The sequence below is a fragment of the Sturnus vulgaris genome, chromosome 3 (genome assembly GCF_052056855.1).
Source record: "Sturnus vulgaris isolate bStuVul1 chromosome 3, bStuVul1.hap1, whole genome shotgun sequence".
Lineage (NCBI taxonomy): Eukaryota > Metazoa > Chordata > Aves > Passeriformes > Sturnidae > Sturnus > Sturnus vulgaris.
This window is the reverse complement of record NC_142245.1, coordinates 72,291,343-72,313,430: the sequence shown is the minus strand read 5'-3', so window position 1 is coordinate 72,313,430 and position 22,088 is coordinate 72,291,343. Positions and strand designations below refer to the sequence as shown.

General features: G+C 37.9%; 1 protein-coding gene across 1 annotated transcript in view; it reads right to left on the bottom strand.

The window, feature by feature from the left end:
• PREP (prolyl endopeptidase) overlaps positions 1 to 22,088 on the bottom strand; it is an 86,272-nt gene that overhangs the window by 32,132 nt on the left and 32,052 nt on the right. The window contains exons 8-10 of the mRNA XM_014880414.2: positions 14,889 to 15,080; positions 6,567 to 6,764; positions 2,883 to 2,986 (exon numbers count right to left, since the gene is read on the bottom strand). Of these exons, the coding sequence (XP_014735900.1) occupies positions 2,883 to 2,986; positions 6,567 to 6,764; positions 14,889 to 15,080 (494 nt within the window). The remainder of the gene's footprint in view (positions 1 to 2,882; positions 2,987 to 6,566; positions 6,765 to 14,888; positions 15,081 to 22,088) is intronic.

The window sequence follows — 22,088 nt, the reverse complement described above, 5'->3', positions numbered from 1 at the left end:
AAGTGCTTGACAGAGGAAGAGTAATTAATGCAACTTAATGTATCATTTAACAAAAGCAGCCAGAATAAATTTTTGATGTGTGGCGAGCATTTTAAGCCATTTGATTTTTTTCTGGAAGGTCATAGAATCTTTCAAGGTAAGGGCATAAGCACAAGCTACAGCACAATAAATTAGACTATATACTTGCAGGGTGTCACATGGAGCAAATAACTTACAAACATATTCTCACCCTGGTGCAAGTCAGGTATGCTAAAACAGTTCTCTCTTCAGTGCAAGCTGGCTAATTTGTTCTTAGTTTGGGCTGTCGAAGTGTAAGATCTTAACCCTAGATACAAAAAAAGCAGCAGCTCTACCACAAATTCTCTTAGTGTAGTAAACTTTATCACTAGTCCACCCTTGCACTTTACAACATATACCAAATACTGTAGATTGGATTTGGAAGACCAAAAAACAAGCACTGTGGCAATTTTCCAATTGCCATTAATTCAGGTTTCATATACACACGGCACCTTACATTTCAGTTCAAATCTTGACCCAGCTATATTCAAAGACTGTTGAACAACTCACCACAGTTTCATATATGCTACACAGCAAAGCTGGGAAGATTGCCAGTATTAGCAGGTATTTCTTCAGGTATATGAGAATAAAGAAAGAACCTAGGCAGGAGACCTGCTTTCATTAAGGACATGGATTAGGACAGTCAGCAACATTATCCTTTCCTACTTAGTAATTCTGATGGAAATTAAAATTATTAAACAGATTCTGCAGCATTGTTCATTCTCCTATAATAATTGGGGTTTACCTACTTTCAGTGTATTTCTTGCATTCTTACTTTTGATTTTTTTCACAATTCCCTGCAATGTTGCCTTTGTTTTGAAATGGTTATGTATTCATCTAAGTTGACAGCCTTTTATATCCTGCTTTGATATCCTTCTATCCTCTTTCCCTCCTGCAAGCAGAAGCACCATCAAGGCTCTAAGTGGGACCACACAAATGGACACAAAGACTGGAGTCCATCTGACCTGTGCAGCACTGAAGGCGCAGTTACTACAAATTTGAGCAGGCAGTCCCCACCCTGCCCTTGACAAACAGCCTTTTTCACGGCTTAGCTGAGACTTCTGTACGGATCTGAATGAAAGATATCAAAAGCTAATTTCCAAGAGGTTGCCATACTGAGATCATTTGTTGGTATAAGGCAAAACTGGATGACTGGTGAGCCAAGAGTGCTCTTTATAAGCACTGATCCCAGTGTAACTACACAGGTCACATTTCCCTAGAGCTGGAACTGAGCAGGAGTCCAGTAAGGAGAAAACCAGAAACAGTGATAGTGATTTCCACCACATTACAGCCTAGCAGTGAATCTCTGCCAGTGCTTTACAAAGTACAGGCTTCCAAGGGCATAGCAACAGCATGCTTCCTCCTTGAAATTATTTGTATTACTGTTCTACTTTACCTTAATTTAGCATGTAATTGATTTAAGTGTAAAACGAGATTTTATTTTTCCAGACATTTATTTTATAAAATTTGATTTACTAGAAAAATACATTATTTCTAATTTACAGAAATCTCTTCTATACCCTTTTTAATTACATGTGTATTTGTGTTTCATTATTATCCTTCTGGTGTTGATGGCAGCATTACAATTGTACCATGTTCTTTCCTAAAGAGAATGAAGTTTTCTTTTTTTTATCCAGCTCACTCTGCCCTAAAGTTATCCTGAGGAAATCCCTTAATGAATTTGAGTGAAGCAGCATTCTCTGTGAGAATGTTTCCAGCAAACTGTTTTCTACCACACTCCTATTTCTGTCTGGAGATGCAGAGACAAACAGATGGGGCTGTTTACAATTATGTCATGTACACATACCACTGTCTTTACGCTTTTAGAAAGTGTGCCTTGTGCGTGTGTCACAGGCAAAATTAAAAATATTATCTTAAGAGAAGTATCTAATTCCTTTTTGAAGACTCCAAGCCACCCTGCCACACGGCTTCATGTTGCTTACCTTCTACATAATTTCACCTTTTTGCAGGCTAAGCTTATTTAAGTTCCACTTTTGGCACTAGATTTTGTTATGCCTTTGTCTATAGAAAGAAAAAGCCTCTCTTCCATTCTTACTCTTAGTCAGAAGATGAAAAAATCCTACATATAAAAAATTCTAGAAATTGCAGGTCTAAATATGCTAAGCATCCCAATATAATGACTGTTTTTCTAGACCCTTAATGATTTTGGTTGAGTCATCATCCCTGAATGTTTTTAAAAGAGAAGTAGATGGGGACTTAGTGACATGTTTAGTGATAGATTTGGCAATATTAGGTTTATGGTTGGAGTTGCTCTTAAAAGGTCTTTTTCAACCTAAACGAGTCTATTATTTCAACAAATTTCCATGATTTCTCTCTAGAAGTTCCATACCTGTATTAAAAATCGTGACCAGGGTGTAGTATTTTTGTCAGGGTCTTACGAAATCTGTTTATAGTGGAAAGATCACTTATTATTTAAAATGTATCTTTTGTATAATCTTTTTAGTCACAATACTTGTTATGAGATCAAAGCAGTTGTCTGTGAAGAACCCTGTATTTTCCTGAACCTGTTCCATAATCTGTAGCTTACACTGTTTTCCACTGAAGTAATTTCTCTGAACTTTATAAGCCTTAAATTCAGCAAATTCTTATACACCTTCACTATGTGTAATAGGCATCTCCAAAGGAGTCTCCACACTACTACACTGAGATACCTGTTTGAGCCTTTAGAGCACCTACAATAGTATTTCAGCTCAAAACCAAAGCACAGCTCTAAAGCAAGTCCTCTCACCAACAGCCAAGTCCAATTAAGTCTTGAGCTCTTGCATAGGTGATTAGAGCAAGACAGCAGGGTTCATGTTTATTACCTGAATTGTCTGGTAAACTGAAGGATCAAATCCTTTAACAGTCACTTCTCGGAAAACTCTTGGCTCCAGTTCCTCTTTGGTCAGATCACAGTGATATATAATACCTAAAAGAGAGAATGCAATGCAAGCTTGTCACCTTAGTAACCTTAGTATATACCCATCATTAAAAAGATGCCAGTTTAAGCACTGTGATGGAGTAATGAATGGTAAAGATAACTCAGCAGGGTGAAAAACAGTAGTTCTGCACATAAATTTTAATTGATTATACAATTTAACACTTACATATACGCATTTCATCTAGAGAGGGTGCAATGGCTTTCTGTGCAGAAAGAGTAATTCTCACCACTCACAAAAAGCCAGGGGGCTTAAGCAAAATAGGGGAAAAAACCCATTTACATAAAGTTAGAAAGGACTTATTGAGAACAATAATGTTGGAAGAAGGAAATGTAAAGTCAAATTTAAAACACTCCCTTTAGATCCACCAGACTGAGAATAAATATATCAAGAATTTCACTCAACAATTTTCTCCTTATGATAAAATATTTGAAATGAAAATTCAAATGGCCCAGATAACATAAAGAGTTAAACATCCACTTGAAATGGTGGCAGACTAGCACAGGTTACCTACGGAACTGAACAAAATCTGGTCTTGAGTAATTTCCTTTACATCCTGATCCTGCAGCTTTGAAGACAACTTCACTTGAGTTGTACGTATGATTTCCAAAGGATTGTGCACATGAGAAAACTTATGTCTGTAAATAGAATAAAACTTCTAGGTTGCAGCAGAGGCTGAATCACAGGGAATGCAGCTATCTAGACACTACACAGATGTGTAATTAGCCAAGAATAATTTTGCATTTAAACTATAAAATTTCCTATCATTCTACCCCGATAACATTTGAGTATGTGTCATACAACATGACTATTGTGTTTGCACACTGATAAACATACTAAAAAATCCTAATATTCATGCCTGCAATACATGAGATACATAAACTAACTTGAGTGTTAATTATTCTTTGTTTTTCTCCTTTACAACAAGCTGGTCCCTGCAAAATTTGGAACATCTATTAAGAAAAAGAACACTAAAAAGTATGGCAGCAAGTGCTTTACTGGGATCCTCAAAGTAATGAAAGTTAACCAAGGTGGACAGGACTTGATTGAAATCCTGCTGTATTGTGTGTATTATAGACACATCCAGGAAATAGAAGTAATTACTACAGAGGTTATAACTATAAAAATTTATACTAAAACATGAAATAATGAGGAAACCTATCTGATACCAGGGAATTGCCTCTTTAAGGTAGTTTTACAGACTGGAAAATCAAGAAGATAGAGATTCGTAAACCAATGAAGATGCAAACTAACATATCTAGCAACTGATAAAGCCTTTTTCCATAACAGTGAATTAATAGGGGACTAAAAGTAGGACTACCCTAGTCTACTGGGATTGTTTTTTAATTTATCACAAAGTGATTAGCAAGCCTAATCAGGGTGATAAGTGCAAATCAGCATTAAGGCAGCATTTCCCATAAAGATCAGGATCCAGAAAATTATGTGGAAGCAGTGTAAAGCTCTCCAGGAAGCAACAGCAGAGCAGCTATTTGACACACAGGCAGCTGCTCAAGCCAGGCAATGTACTGGCAAACACTGCACACAGAGGAGGCAGAATTGCCACATCTTGGCAAACCACATGATGAAGAATAAGCACAGTCACAGACTGCATTTCCAGAGCAAATCAACCTAATGGTACAATAGCACGCAATTCAACCCTTGCTACTGCATCTCTTGTTCTGTTGCATTTTTAGTGTTACAGCAGTGAATATAAAAAAAACCACTGTAGTATTTTTAACTGTTTTGCTGGGTGCTAAATAAATGCAAAATGCCAGAGTGGTCACCTAAGCATCTGACTAGAGTGGACAGCAGGAATAATCACATTTTTCAGGGAACAACAAAAGTTGTTTTATGGTGTCAACATATATGGGTTTAGAACTGCTTTACTCATAATTTAATATATATATTTATTATTACTTTTGTTTTAACTCTTAAACATGAGTATGCTAATTTGTTTCTCATTAGAAAAAAAAGAATAGTCCAACTTAATACAGGTGCAAATTCTATTGATTTCCAGTAGTAAAGTAGGAATATTTAGGTTAACCAGGGATCAGCCCCATATCTTTTGTATGATTATTCACTGATGAGGTGAATGGAGGCTGCACACAAACTAAAAAGGATCCATTAAAAAATCTACCTAAAAATTACCCCTCTGTTCTGCTTTCCTCATTCTTTCCTTATCCTCATACAGTCTAGCTACATTTCTTACCTTCCCTTTTTCTTCCAGATTCCAGGTCATACTGTGCCCCAGTTAACAGAGCTATGCTATAGTGAATTCTTTGTAGATGCTAAGCAAATGAATGAAAAGGAGAAAAATAATCTGCCTATGCAACCAGCAGGCAGTGAGAGCAGCTATTGCTGGCCTGCTGGAAAGCCACAGGCTAAAACAGATCCAGGGCTTTTCCTCTACACATTTTTAGCAGCTGCAGAGACTACTGGCTCAGCTGAGACAAATGATGCAGGCCTGTAAAACTGGCAACTTCTGGCCCACAGTGTGGGCAAGTGAACTATATACCATCAAGCTAGACGAACTTAGAGATAAATGCAAGAGTGTCCTCAAGCTACTCTCCAGCTGCAATGCCTGCAACAATCTGAACCCTGATTAAAAGAGGAACTGAAAATATATCATATTTCTCTTCATATAAACAGTAAGATAATAGGCAATTCCTCACACTTCTTATCTGCTAAGACTGAAACCTAATTTTGATAATTTGACATAATTCTTTCTAGTAAAACCAGCAAACTTATCTAAAGCATTTTACAGTCATTTTGCAATGTAACGTTGCTATGCTGTAACTGAAACAAGCAAAATCATAGGTCAGATGCTATAAGGACATTTTTTATCCCCTTATGATATAAAACCTTGGAAGAAGATAAAGATCTTGAAGTCTATCTGCCTCTTCATATTTGAATCCTGTCTTGCATTAAGTATTGATTAATTGAGCCATAAAGAAGAAGAAAAAAAGAGTGAACAGTAAATACATTTTCTTGTCATATACTAGATTGACAATTGTGTAGAAACTCCCTTCCTATACAAAATCTTAGAATATTTACTGTTTTGCCACACTTGTATTATGTAATGCTTTGGACAGCTCCAGCTTTGCAGGACTGCAATCCAACAACACAAAGTACTGTAAGGACAGACAGTAAGGATGCTCAAATAAGGCATCAAATAAATTCATCATAAAACTGTCAGAGAACAATTTCTGTGACTTTTATTATTGTTCTTTAAAATTGTGATAAAAAATCACATTAAACATATTGATAGCTATCTTTTACTGAGTTTTTCACCTTCTATCTTACTGTATGAAGCAAGAACTGTGCGAATGCTGTAATTTTATCTCCAGTACAAGTCAGTCTTGAGTCTTAATGCAGATGTCTCAAATACTAGTAGGCACATTATTTGGGCTTGATGGATCAAAGACTAATACATTTTTATGTACACAATCACTGCTAACATGAGTGGAAGCAGTTTTATACCCATATTCCAAATAACCACTAAACTACAGAAAATGAGAAAGACACTGTTCTCAGGAAAAGGAACAATAACATGAGACAAAAAAATCTTACCTGGAGATAAAAAGGAAGTAAACTGGTAGAATATTTCAGTGTCCTTCTTTTGGCCACTATATCCCACAATACTACCAACTTCTAGGGGAAAAGTCTTGAGATGTGCACCAGTGGCTAGGTCATGAAGCTGCAGGATATTCTTCACATCATGCAGGTAGCACAAAACCAGGAAATTGGACCTCACACAAGCAACCCATTCTGCACAGCATGGAAAAGAAAAACAAAGCCACAGAAAAGACAATTAAAAAATATAAGAAAGGAAACAATCAGACATACTCCGATCTTAAAATTCTTTAGCACACCTAAACGCATGCAGCAAAATTTCTGACACGCACTGCCTTTAACTCCTAAATCTTTGTAAATGAACCCAAAATAAAATCTGACATTCTCTAGAAATGTATTAACCATGCTGCTTAAAGTTAATTTATGCAGACACAGGAACAAAGAATTGCTTAATCAATATGCTTATGCATTTGGGATATTTATAGATCAACACTGCTCTTAAATATCACATATTTCAATGCATAACCCAAGCAAAACACACATCTTTTGCCATCAATAGTTATGGAAAGTCATGAAAATCAAAGCAATCATTATGATTTATACTCAAACTAAACTCATATGGAAAAAAGACGTGATCCCATATTGCACATTGAGGTATAGAACCTAGACATTATTATTTGTCTTGGTTCTACTGCTGAAGTAATCAGGAGACTATTCTTGTAAGCAAGTAAAGGTGTAAGAAAAGGGCTATTCTGGGGTGATATTCTCATCATGTCATTAATAAAGCCCCACATGCTTGCTGAATAAGCTAATGTTGCTAAACAGCATTCTTGAGACTGTAAGGTAATAAGAACAGGATGCAGCACAGTGAACCCAATCCAGCAAAAGGATCCAGGAACAAATCCCTCTGCAGAGGTTCATTGCCTTTATGTCTCTCCTGGCAGTCCTAGTTCTAGTCCCACCTCGTCTGTGTAGCTGTGCAGGAATAAGAACTTCTGCTCCACAGAACTTTTCCCATCCTGAGTTTGTTCCTTGGAATAATTACTAGACATGTGTGAACCTTTACTTCATGGCATGCTATTTTTTCAATTGGACTTTAGAAAATTAAAATCAATTAAAATAAAATATCTGGGCTGGCAATCTCTAAAAATCTCTGTGGTTCCACAGACTATCTCACACCAATCTCCATCTCTATAGCCCGTAAAGTGCAGAAACCCTTTGGAGCTCCAGTTCACACAGGATATATCATGTAACATATTTTCTCCTGTGCCATTGGCTTTAGATCTCTAGTGACAAGTCCATTTATTTATTCTTATAGACAGCAGAGAGATTAAAACATCTTAATCTTTCTCAGTATTTCTGTAATTTAAGAAATTACTTTGCAATAAAAGTATTTTAACTTTTCATTAATTCACAAATTGAATACAAGCAAGACAAAATACAAGCAAAGTTAAAAATTAAAGAAAGTATCCTGAAGGAGGTAATGTGGGACATTTTCATTTTTTTGTAAGACTAGGTGAGGTGGTGATTCTTATTTTCTTTCAACTACATACACACAACTTCTCTGACAACTCAAGACTGGAAATCTAAATCATGGGAAAAGTACCAGTGTTGGAAAATCGTTTTTTTTTTTTTTATCTGCTGGAAGCAAAGAATGAGGAGATGGAAGCAAATGAGCAAGAAATCTGAGTTAGGACTGACGGGGTACCCTATAATGCCAAAGTAGCACTGTGAGATGGAGAGTTTAATGTGACAACATTGGAGGAAAAAATATCAGACATAAGTATATAAAAATTGACAGAATTTCAGTTTTATGCCATTTAATGTTATTCACATCTTAACAGCTCTTTCCAGTTTCCTCAAAGTCCTATAAAACCAAATAATTTGAATTCAGAGTTGTAAAGAAGAGTCTTATAAATGCATCTTTGCATATTCAGGTTCCAGAATAAAAGTTCTGAGTTGTATGATGTGCCCCTTCCACTAAGGGTAACAAGTTTTTTTGAACTGAAGGTCAAAACTTGTTATTCTGGAAGCATCCTATACACTTTCACATAGAGTTCAGGTCTGTCATGACCCCTTAGAGCTCAAAAACGTTCAAGTCCTTTAGCTTGTTTCTGAAGGACCAGTGAAATGTAATATTTGTCTTTCTAGACATATGAAGTAACGTTTCATAAACACCTAAATAAAGCCTTACTACTCCCCTCTTCCCAAACACCACCATTCATCTTTTTTTACCCTCGAACTTTCCAACTCCCTTATGAGTTCCTGGTGTAAATATGGGAATTTTCTAACCAAAGCCCCAGAGAACACTAACTGAAATTTCAGCCATGACCTGAAATAATAAGGCACAGCATAACATAACACTGTTTATAAATTAGTAATTGATGGGCAATTTTAGCTCTAGGGTGGCTAAAATTTCTTAAGTGAGGGTGGAGAACATAATAAATGCTATAAGTTGATAGTTCTATTCAATTACATTTTTTGAAATACAAAATCATTCTTGGCCGTATACACAAGGAGAATATGTAGTAATTTAAAATATTTTTTACATTGTCACTGCACAAATTTTCCAACATTTTTACGTGGTTTACTAACATAAAATATGAATTAAGAAGCAACCCGACAGTAACACACTTTTTTTGCATGCAGAATTATTCCCTCTGCATGATGTACATTATTACTTTGATTTACATATTTATTAAGAGGTATTACTCTTTTTATTAAAAAGATTCAATTGCTCAGGAGTAAGGCTGCTGGCTTATGTGGGGATTTCTGCTACTAAGGAACCTGCCTAGGAAGCAGAAATATCAACTCTCCATCACCTCTTTGGTTTACAAATTAGATGCTCTCAGGTGAAGAAAACAGATGAGAAGTCAATGAAAAATGTTTTTAAAACATTCCATGAGATTTAGGAACACCGCTTCTGTGTACAGTACCTGTATTATAACTGGTTTTGGTGCATTGCTAACTGCCTCCAAAACTTACAGTAATGGCAGCTACAAAGAAACGCAAAAATCAGAAGGGAGCAAAACATTGAAGCAAACTTGAAAGACCAGAAGAAGTACCAAGTACCATCACTTATACACATGGCAAGCTAAAACAATGCTGATTATTAAAAAGAGCTATTTTTTGACTGCAAGCTTTAAGATCAGTCTCTGTTATTCCCATGCTCAGCACTGAGAATCACAGATACTGCTGGGTGTGCTGCATTAGCAGCCAACATTTTGGTTTTGCTCGTGCACTGCAGGATGCATCCTGCATGCCTCTGTATTTCCTAGAAACTTCTAAGACTGTGATTTCAAATCTCCTGTCTAAGCCTGACACCATTGCTATAGGCACCCTTCATAGACACCCTTTATAGGGGAGAAGAAATAAGCACCTTTAGAGTGCAGCTGAACCATTTATTTTGGATACCCCATTCTGGGATACTGTGAATTGCTTGCTGAGCAGTTTCACTCACACAAGAGGTGTTTTTTAAAAAGCTAACTATTGAAACCTCTCCAGTGTATAGATCAATTTATTTTCAGTTAATACTAATGAACAGAGCAGTTACTCTCCTGGTTACAGCTAAATTTACCAACCTACTTCCAATATCCATCAGGCACAGGATTTATATTACTATAAACAAAGTAAACACTAACAGGTTGCCTCCAACCTGAGCATCTTGCTTCAGGCATCAGAGAGAGATGAACACACTTGGAGGGAGTCCTAAGTACTGAAAGCAGGTGTGAAGAATTATGCTTGGTGCTGGCCAGCTCTCTCTAAAGAGTACAGTGACCACTTTGCTGACTACAGTAGGTTATACACAATTCTTCAACAGCTAAATTTGGGCTAGAGGAGATACACTTCTTAACAAGGCCTAGAAACCAAGCTCAACCGTGTCTAGAATTTCTAGTTCAACCTTCCAGAAATTCATATACGGCTACTTTCCAAAAACTCATTTTTTATTTTGACAGCTGTCATTAGTCACAAAGCCACTAACTTGGCACTTTCAATGTTGCTATGAGCAACTTTTTGAAATAGTTTTAGGGAAAAAAAGGGTCGAATCCTCACACTAAACATCTGCGCCACTAACCTTAATGATGTAAAACAGTTTTGACCTTTCCTTTGTGCAGCAGAAACTACAGCATATTGAGTGTTCAAATGTACAAACATGCTTTGACAGATGCAGGCTGAAATGCTGATGGAGAACACACCATGCTAGAAGAGCCAAGCAGCCACACAGCTTCAGCAGGAATTGCTGAGCTGCTTGATGTTTGCTGTGCTTATGCATCCACTCAATGCATGTATTGTTGAGTGAGAATAATTAATGTATTTCAATGGACAGCCAAAGCTGCAGCTGCGAGACAGACCTGGAAGATCATGGTGGGTTTTTTTTGGTCATCACAGTGACCATAAACTTCAGTGTCTCTGCAGATTAACAGGTACCAATGCTGATCTCAACTAGCATGTACCTGCAACCATCACTCGAGGCTACTTATGAGTAGACCTGCAGGTAAAGCACGAGCAATTTACAGAATAAAACATGAAAACATGAAACTGAAACGTGTAAGTAAATGTTGACAAGCCTTCACAATATACAGCATATATCTTCTCACTGAGACCCCATCCTCAGTGGCAGCCTGCCATGTTGAAGTTAATGGGAAAGCTTCATCCCATTTCAACAAGTCAAGGATTTGGTTCTCCTTCCAGACTTTCCCTTCTGGCTTCACTCCAGTGCCAAAACACAAATTTCAGCTGCAGTAACTCCCCTCCCCATCTCCTAAGCATTTATGAATTAATTAGCAGGTTAAAGGTATAAAGAAAAATAGTGTTTTCCACTGGTATTGTATTGTAGCTTGTATTGGATTGGATTGTAGCTCGTATTGTAGCTGAGGGAAGGGAAGCATTTTATATGCACTGAGTTCAGGTGTGCAGACACGTACAAGGTACAGGGAGCATTGCTAGCTTTGCTTCTGCTTGTTAAATGGCCAAGGCACTGTTCAAGATCCTCTCCTCATCAACAACACATTCAGGAACATGTCTTAATTCTCAGCTCTCCTTACTCAGGAGATCTATTCTGCTTTTCATTGCCACCAGGGAAGAGCTGGATGCTAACTGCAGCTTTCCAGTTGCCCTGCTCTACCAGTACTGAGCACTTTGGGTGCAGTGCGGGGTGTCACAGTTCTCAAAATGAATCATTTGACCTTCTAAACCCAGCAGGTTTATCCTGTGCCTTAGAACTATGGTTTAGAACTGCAGGTCTGGTCAGTCTGCAATTATGGTTTCATAGCTGCCTTTCAATTCAGCATGTTTCTTGCAGCTATGTGGTCATTTAAAGCACAAGTTCGATGTCAGATGTGAATCTCTCTTGTGGTTTTATTTCAGACTCTCTGAAAATTAAAACTAACACTTTATAAACAAACTCCAAAGGGAAGGAAATGAGATCATACTACAATATGCTCTGAGGCACCCTCTTCAATTTCATTTTAAAATAGCTGTCATTTATTCCTTCCCCTCAGCACACAGAGTAGAGATCTAAATTTACTTCATCTCTGTGTAAAATCCCTGCTGACAGTTGTAAAATGTACAGCCTCACTGAGGGAAATGCTTGATTTTCCCTTTATTTCCCAAATTATGTCATTTATAAACAGTTCTTGAAAATGAAAGGGTCAAAGCCAATAGAAAAGTCTGTCTTAAAGAATATGTTGAGGAAACCAAATGACATTCATACCACCATGTAGGCATGTGTGTTTACTTCTTGGTTAGATTGTATTAGCTCTAGCACCTTTATAAGAATACATGATACTTTGTGGAACATCTCTTTATGCCAGTGATGGACACTGGCAGAGATTCTTAATTCTCAATCCTGAATTTAGTATTTGTAAATAAATCTATTTCTGCAACTGCAGCTTTTATGAAATCAAATTGAATTTAAGACACAGAAATGAGCAGGCTATGGCTTCTGGGCAGGTCACACCAGCATAGGATCCATAATATCCCAATAAAACACATTTGTGACCTAGGAATATCACTAACTATAATGCTTATAAAGAAATACTAATGCAGCTAAATTACATCTTTTTAAAGTCCCTCCCACATATAAGAATAATTGGACAACTAGCAATACCCATTTACCCTTTGAATCACTGCTGTCTTAGCTTTTGCAGGAGCTTCATTACACTGTCATCTCTTTATGACACAAATCAAATTCACTTGACTAAAAGGTTTTTAAGAATGAATTATTAACTGTCATTGCTGTAATTACATCTTCCTTAACAAACTTGGAACAATTAAAAAAGCCTAACATGGAGACTGGCTTTCTTGCTGGCTACATGAAGGAAAGGAGTGAGGTTTTTTATTTATTCAGGGCTTGAACTTCCTGAACATGATAAAACTCCCATATCTTGGTGCTAAGGATAAAACACTAATCTGCAAGTGTCTGTAACAAAGAAGCAACTGAACAATTTAAATTTACTTTACTGTAAGATCTACTATAGATTTATTAAGACCTACTTAAAACTCATCTTCTTATGGAGACTCTTTCATTTATTAGTTTAATCCAATTTCTTTACATACTGCTCCAAAAAGCTAAAGAGAGAAGTAGACATATGATTGCCTGTTCTGGCTTCACATTCAGCAACAGTAAAAGATTAATGACACACAACATATTCCTGAAAGTCATCCTGATGGTTTAATATGACAGATTATGTTTGCTTTCAAGTGTTTAGAGCTGAATGCCTGTTGGGTTTACAGTCTAAAGGCCAGTGTCCTCAGCAAACTCATTCATCTGAGCTTTCATTTTTTTTTAGTGCAGTTCTTGTTAAGTCTGTACTGTCAAGGCTATCATGTATAAGCCATTAAATGAATGTTATATGCATTTTTTTTTTTTTGCTTGTGCGTGAACATGAACTCATTATGACTTTGCCTTTAGAATGAAACCAAAATGGAGTTGACCTAAATACCACAGTGTAGGGAAGACCAGATCTGGCATTTATCTTACTGGAAAGGAACAGATAATCAGTGCTTAGAGAGCCACTGGTCAAAGCTCCTTTGGCTGCCTAGACCGCTTTCCAGGTAAATTCACACATGGTAACCACATTTCATATCAGTTACACGTTTCTGTCCCATTCTGTTTATACACTCACCTCGTTGAAGTCAATTCTTCAATTTAGTCCCACTTTTATAAACTGCTGTTCCTTGTGACTCAAGCATAGCTTAAAACACTGCTGGTGAATTTCCACATGACCAAAATTAAGACTTGGAAGCAATTTTTCACTTACATCTATTATTAATTCTCTGCATAGGACTTGAAACATACTTCATTTAAGATGCAGGCTGCTCCTGATTCAAACAGTTCCCAATCTTAAGAAAAGATTGTGCCTCACCAAGCTCTAGTTTGCTACATTTCTATTCACTAAAATTCGCTCAGTATTCTAGACCCCCATCATTTGCAACATCACTACAGTTCTGAGTATGTTCAGAACCAACATTTATGTCACACTGGGGACATCTAGGCTGTGGCAGAAATCACACAGGACACATTGAGAACTGCAGACAGAAATACAGACTTTTTTTAAGTGACAAAAATAGTCTTAAGATGACTTTGAAATAGTAGTAAAATATGTTTGTCTCAGTGAGGAAAGAGTACAGTATTGAGAGGAAACTACATAAATGTACATTAGACATCTGTCAAAAAACAGCTCAGAGGAGGTTCTTCTGTATTATCTGAAACTAATTCTAAGCTTTCATAGAACTTTCTGCAAAATAACGGAATTAAAAATACACCTTTATTTTAATTATATCAAAACCAAAGATTTATGTTTTGAACTTGCTTCTATACTTGAGTAATTCCATGCCCTTACACTTCCTAAGGCTTTTTTTTCAAATATTGTTTAGTCCTCTTCCAGGAACAGAATAAATCCTGTCTCAAATTCAGACCAAGCCTGTTCAAAGCATGCTGCAGTACTGCCAGATTTACTCTTTCCCTTCCTTCTGCTTACGAAGTCCCTCTTGTTATAATCCCTGACTGTCAAGTAAACATCTATTTCACTGACATGAAGCAGGAAAATACTTTCCCCTCATTTCCTACAAACACAGAATTAAAACAAGGACAGATGAAGCAACTTCACTCGGGCCACACAGGACGTTGGAGAGAGAGAAAAAGAGATATTCTGAATCACTTGTGTCTCAGCAAGTCTTTTAATTGCAAATCCTAAACAAAATTTGAACACAGGAGAAAAGCAAGAAAGTCGGTAAAAGATCATTCAACAGACTAATTACTGAATTAATTTGGAAAAAGCAGAACCCTAATGTCTTTAACTTGACAGGAACTCTTACCTAGAACATCTTTTTCATGTTCAGGGACGAGAACTTTCCATTTGGATTCGTCCGGATCACTGAAGTCAATGTTGATTAACCGATAATTTGGAGAGTGGCGGTTTGTCTTGAAAGTGAACACTGTTCCTTCATTGGTGACATACTCGTACTCGGCCTCAAAGTTATCTATCAGTTTCACCCACTGAAGAATTCCTGCAAGATCAAACACAGAATGTCAATTCCTCAAAGAAAGCCTTTCAACACCTGATGGTAAGGCCTCCCTGACACTTGCTGTAGGCTCTTTCTTGAACAGTGGTGGTGATCAGAAGTAGTACAGCTATGGAAAGGCCAGAATGTGTGCCAGGTATAACGAACCTCCAAACAATGCTCCAGATCAATAGGAAGCAGTGGAAAAATGACAGCTCACAGACATGTTAATATGACTGGTTTGGAGGAATTTCTAGCAAAATATTGACAGAATTATGGCTGGTGTTTCACCAGCTTTCCTAAGGGGCTTCTGGAGAGCTCAGACGTTTTCCACTGCAATGCTTCTACCACAGTGGCTGCTGTGAAGCCAGCGCCACTGAGCACCTCAGGTTCTCGTCAAGGGAGTTCACAAGTGCCCCTTTCTCCAGACTTAGAATGAAGGGCTGCAGCGGAGTTGAAAGACTGCACTAAGTTTCCAAGTGCACTTTTATTTTTAACAGCTTTTCTAAAATTAGTACTTAATTATAAAGAAATGTTTGGGGATTTTAGTTCCTGCAAAAAATTTTACTTGGAATGGAAAGTTTTCCATTCTTCTTAAAAGCCCAGAACTTCCTGGAGAATAGAAATGATGCCATTGGAATGAGTACAATAAACGTCAACATGAGGAATTTCCCTTTCACCTCAGAAACAACATTACTAAAATGCTGGTCTGCAGAAATTTGTCACCACCAAAGGACAACTACAGTTAGCAAAAACATCCAGGATTCTGAAGAATGAAATTGCATTTTGCCTATCAAACTCATAGAATATCATACTTAGTATAAGAAGTTGACTTCTTTCAAAAATGAACTTCCCCAGTTTCAGACTGTGGTACAGAGTGGGTAGTACTGACTCAGCCTGAAGACGGCATTTTAAGACTCCACTGCTTTTTATTCACATGTTCCTGTTTTGCCATAGGTTGAGAGGTCAGTAGAAAGAAAAGGCAGCAAGGCTAGATAAGATATGTGATATCCCAACCCAACATATCATCCAAACTTACTATTGCAAGCATCGTACATTACTATGCTGAAAAATCAGAATCCTTATTAATATGTGAAACTAAAGCTCTTATATCTTAAAATAACATTTAGTGCACTGTCTGTCCCTTTCCTAAAGCTACAGGTTGGGTCTTTGCTTTTAAGTATAAACAAATAAACTGTTCATAAATCTGTTCGTGAAACTCTATAATGCTATGTTTGTGTCAATAAAAAAACCATTTCAGCTCATTTTATAATATTAAAAGCTGAGCAGAATAATACAAGTAGATCACAGCCAAGCTGTAATTACTGTAAATTTAAAAAAAGAAAAGAATAATTGAGGAAGCAGTGAGATGACTAAGGTCATTTTAAACCCATTAGATGTAATAACAGAGTATAGTCAGGGCTGGTACATTCATAAAGTTTGTATCTCTTAATTGCCATTTTGGTTTAAAGCAAACTTTCCTGTCTCTTCATGCAAAGTGATTAAATTCTACTTTGCATACTGCTGTAATAAAAACTTTCCAGACATCTAGTCAATTTAGTATCCTGAGTGGATACACTGCCCCTTAAATTTTGTTTTTTCCTGAGATCCAAAGTTTTGCCCTTCCCAAGAGATTGCACGTTGAAGAAAACTCCTGCTAAATCACTCCAGCTGCTGTGAGTTTCACAGAGAAAACCTGCTATGACACCCCATAAAAGCAAAGCAAATCCAGCCTACAGTGAACGCTGATAAATACCAGTGAAACCATTTCAAGATCCCGAGTCACATGCACAGGCACTCTAATAAATAAAAACTTTAACTGCAGAAAAACACCATAACAATACTGGTATCTGACAGAATGAAACCATCATACTGAAGTGCAAGACTTCATAAAAAGAAATTGCGAGACTGTTGAAAAACCCCACATTTCAAATGGCAAATGTGCATAATAGTTGGAGTCTACATGAGTGCAACAGAACTTGGATTCCGTGAAGAAAAAGGACAATAATGTGACACTAGGGATTTACATTGCTTCCTTGCAACTCATTCATCCACTCCTAAATGAGCAGATAGTAAAAAAGTGAGGATTGATGCTCTGCAGGGGCACTCTTGGTTGTTTACAAAAACAAGTGCATCCATCTTATTAAAGTGCCTTTTATGTAGTCCTTAGAAGACAAATACTGCAGATGAATTACCTCCAAACCATTGTCTTACTGAAGTGGTTAAATACCAACATCTAGTCCAGGATCAGAGGTGGTAACAAGGCAACTACAGGCAGCCCTTACTCAGACACATCATTGCTGCACAGGGTATGTGCTGCAGCTCTCCAGTGAGAGGAAGAAATCCTTTGCAATGACACAGACATCAGCCATAAGAGGATGCTTCTTTATGGCTGGTTGCAGGTGACCTAGTTGTGGCTGTGACTGAAAGGGGTATTCTAGCATCACTTCAGATCCTCCTGCTTAGCCTTCTCCTTTGGGCTAGAAATAACAACCTGATGACAAACACAGGCAGTTCACTGGGCACGAATACGGGTGAAAACTGATGGGAACAGACACCATTCCTCCCCAGGTCATGCCAGTGAGGAAGGGACAGGCCCACACAGCTCACTAGCATGGCATTGCCCCATGTCAAACACTCTGGTCAAGCCTCTCAGTAACAAAACGAACAGTACATCTGTAAGTTATGACTTCAAAAAGCACTTGAAAGACAAGGTGAGGGATGGACATTCAGATCATTCTTCATAAAAAGGAGATACAAGAGTTGGAGAACTGGATCATGATAAGACATTTACAGGTTTAACCTCAGCAGCCCTCTGTGTCTCTGAAAAGAATCACTGAGAAGTGGCATTTGTAGTCGAAGGCTACTCTTAACACCTAAAAAGCTGAAGACTTCAGTTTAGTCCACATAAGCATACAATGAGACAGATTTATTACATACAGGAAAAGCGTGACTGTCTCCTGTATACTGCTGCTATACCCTAATCCTTTCCCCTGCCAGTCCTGCTATTAAAATACACTGCTGAAAAGATACAGATGGTTTTGCCTATATGCTTTATACCAATCAGTAATTCATCATCACATAACTGCATTACAATAGAAACTGCAGGTAGAATTCAATGGACAACAAAGCCATGCCACACAACTAGGCTTCTGCAAAAGACAAAAGCAAAATTCAGTGTACAGACAGAATTTTTAGACAAAGTTTTTGGATCCACAGAAGATCAAGAGAAATTGTTTCAGTAAGCATCACAGAACAAGCCCTCAATCTTGTACTGGCCTCTGAACATAGTAAAATATTCCATGGTCTGCTGAGAGCTCTGGGTGATGAAACAGGTCTGTAACTGAATGATGACAACTACAAGAGAAGGAAAAGCTAATTTGAACAAATTGATAAGAGCATGAATTATCACAAGGTTATTACCAACCTTATTACAAGGTTGTTATCAACCCTCTTCAGATAGAAAGGATAGAGTGGCTGAGAGTCACTGTTAATCACTTCACAAAATGTTCTTGATACTTCCATATTTCCATGTTTCATGGAAAAGCCAAACAATCAATTAATAGCAAATAACCTCTTGTCTGTGCCTACTGGAGAGACAAGGTTTAATGGTAAGGTTGACACATAGCATATATCAGATTGGAAAAGATTGTTTCAGGGCCCTGTGGTACATTTGTAACATATTCTGGGAACCAAACGGCAGAGTTCTTCACTCAGACATCTACTTCCACACCAGAATCTAATTTCTTTTTGAATCATGCAATACTCAGCTTGCTCTTAAGCCCCTGTTCTGAGCAAGGCAGCTAGGGAAAATAACTCAGGGGTTTTCCCTCTTTTTTTCTTCAAAGACACAAATATTTAATTGTCTCACTCTGGTCTCCAAAGGCAAGAGAGATTTTCAAACAATTTGGACTCTCTTTAAAAGCAAGATCTCTCTATGTCTTGGGACCTGACTTCACTTATTAACATCTGAGCAAGGAAATACTGTAAAGGAGATGTTAAGATGTTCCTGAAAGGAATACAACTTTTGTATTTGTATTGAGAGGGTACCACTCATTTTGCAGATGATAGATGACAGCTACTCAATGATCATGGGAAGTTAATGTATTTGTCATCTCAAATATAAATAAATGGAAAGAAGCAATATTCATTCCTTTGAGTTAAAAAGTTCAGATGTGTCAAGATATATTCAAAGATTAATTCAAAGAAAGAAATCAAGCACTTTTATGAACAGACATTTCTCAATCAGTTTCAAGGCCTCATTTTTACTTCCACTGGGATAATCACTCAAAAGATAGGAGAAGAGAATATATATGATTCATTACGAGAGAGTTATAGCTCATGCCCTCAGACAGCAGAACATAGCAAAGAAAAGCAGGCATCAAAGGTAATATCTCTCCTTCACACTACACTTTCTCTAATATAAACAGATAAAAGCACAAATACCTCATCTAAAAAATAACTTCAGTATGAATACTCTTTACCCTGGTGGTGTTCAAAGCCAGCTTGAATAAGGCTTTGAGTAACCTCGTCTAATGGGAGGCGCCCCTGCCCATGGCAGGCAGGGTTGGGACTGGATGGTCTTTACAATCCATTCCAACCCCTCAGCATTCTATGATTCTGTGATTTATAAATGTAATGTCCAGTCAGACAGCAGCAGCATGATGTCCTTTCTCAAATTAACAGAAAGCTATTTAATTTCATAGAATACTTTGCATTTGAAAGGATCTTTAAAGGTCATCTATGCCAATCCCCTTGCAATGAGCAGAGACATCTTCAACCGGATTCAACTTGCTCAAAGCCCCATTCCACCTGAATTTAAATGTTTTAGGAATGGGACATCCATTACCTCTCCGGGGAATCTGTTCAAACGTTTTAACACATTTATTGTAAAAATCTTCTTCCTTCTATCTAATCTAAACCTACCCTTTTTTTAGTTGAAAATCATTCCCGTTTTTTGTATGGCAACAGGCCCTACTAAAAAGTTTGTCTCCACTTTTCTTACAGACTCCCTCGAAGCTGCAAAGCAGCAGCAACGTTTCCCTGAAGCCTCCTCTTCTCCAGGCTGAAAAACCACAGCTCTTTCAGCCTTTCCTCATATGAGAGGTGCTCCACTCTTCTGATCTTCATCATGATCCTCCTCTGGGCCCACTCCAACAGGTCAATGTCCTCTCTGTGCTGGGGTCCCCAGAGATGGATGCAGTGTTCCAGATGAGTTCTCATGAGCACAGGGCAGAGGCATAGAATCCCCTCCCTCATCCTGCTGGCCATGCTGCTTTGGAAGTAGCCCAGGATACAATTGGCTATCCGAGCTGTGAGAGCACATTGCCAGGTCATGTCCGGCCTCATCCATCAAAACAAAGTCCCAGCAGGGCTGCTCTCAATCCCTTCGTGCTGCAGCTTCATAAAGGGAGTTACCAAGCACTTGACACTGGAACTTCATGAGGTTGCCATGGGTCCATTCCCTGAGCTTGTCCAGGTCCATCTATATGGTATCCTGTCCTTTGGGTGTGAAGCACCACTCAGCTTGGTGATGCCTGCAGACTTGCTGAAGGTGCACTCAATCTCCTTGTCCATACAGCACCACTCCCAGTATGGGACCCTTGAGTACATACGGACCCATTAGACATAGACACTTGTGTCACCCATGTCTATTGGGACACTGAGCTGTTGACCACTACCCTCTGGATGCGATCATTCACCAAGACCTCATCCACCCAAAAATCTGCCCATCAAATTCATTTCTCTCCAATTTAGAGACAGATATTGTGGGTGATCACATCCAAGGCCTTACAGAAATTCAAACAGATGACAGCCCATAGTGCTTTGTTTGTCACTAATTTAATTTATTTTTACTGCTAATCATTTGCCTCCAAAATAAATACATATAAAGTATGTATTTATATTTATGTACAATAAATAAAATAAATAGAGTGAAAGCAAAACTCTTTGAAACTGACATTTATGGGATATGAAACATTTTTCTTAAACACTCTATTGTTGATCCTTCCACATATTTTTCAAGACAATGTTTTTTTTCTACCCATTTGTGAGGATACAATAGCCTTGTTTTGATATTCATTTTTGAAACTTTTTAAAAAAGTTACTTCAATCACAGAACATGGAAGAGTATTCTCCCTCTGACCACATTCCACTTTATAGCTGAGGTCCACGCCTCACTGTCTCTTGTTCATTTTCATTACAAAGGCTTTGATCCACTATTCCAGGCTACACAGCACACACTGACTCATCCCTTTGATGTTACTGTATATAGCACTGTTCATTGCTTATTTATTAGGAGAGCCTGATAAATTACAAGACTAAACTAAAACATAGAAGGCCAAACAATCCTATTTTCAACACTGAAGTGGACAAATATTACCTTTTTCCACCTGCCCTCAAGCCAGGAAAAAAAGAAGAAAAAAGAACAGCATTCTAAACAAAGAAACAAAATAAAAAAAAAACTTCTGACTGATAGAATTTAAGAGCAAGGCTTTCTTGCAACCTTTCCCTGCCAGTCTGGTAAAAAGCACTTCCAGCTGACAATGACTAAGCAACCAGCAAGCTGTGAACTTCTGTTTGCTCCATTTTTATCACATCTTTTCAAGTCAGTGGTTCTCAAGTATTTTTCACTAGTTCCTATTCCCCTACATATGCCCTCCCACTGCCTCACACTGCTCCCACCAGACACAAACCACTAACCTCCAAGGCAGTCCAGTAGTCAAGCATAAGAGCCCCGATCACTGCTCTCTCTCCAGAAAGCCCCTCTACCTCCTATTTAAAACAAACCTGTGTTGAGCTTCCTTTCCAATCCAACAAACTCAGGTGTGCTTTCCAATTAGCCAACCCTCTCAGCTTTCTGCATTACAGAAATCACTGCAGTTTTTCATTAAGACTATGCTTCTACACACTCAAAGGTTCTAAGAGCCACCTCTTCTGCTCCCCATGCTGATTTATATCCCTTCTTTTCTCCTCCTGCTCTCATGCTTGAGGTCCTCCAGGAAGAGCAAAGTG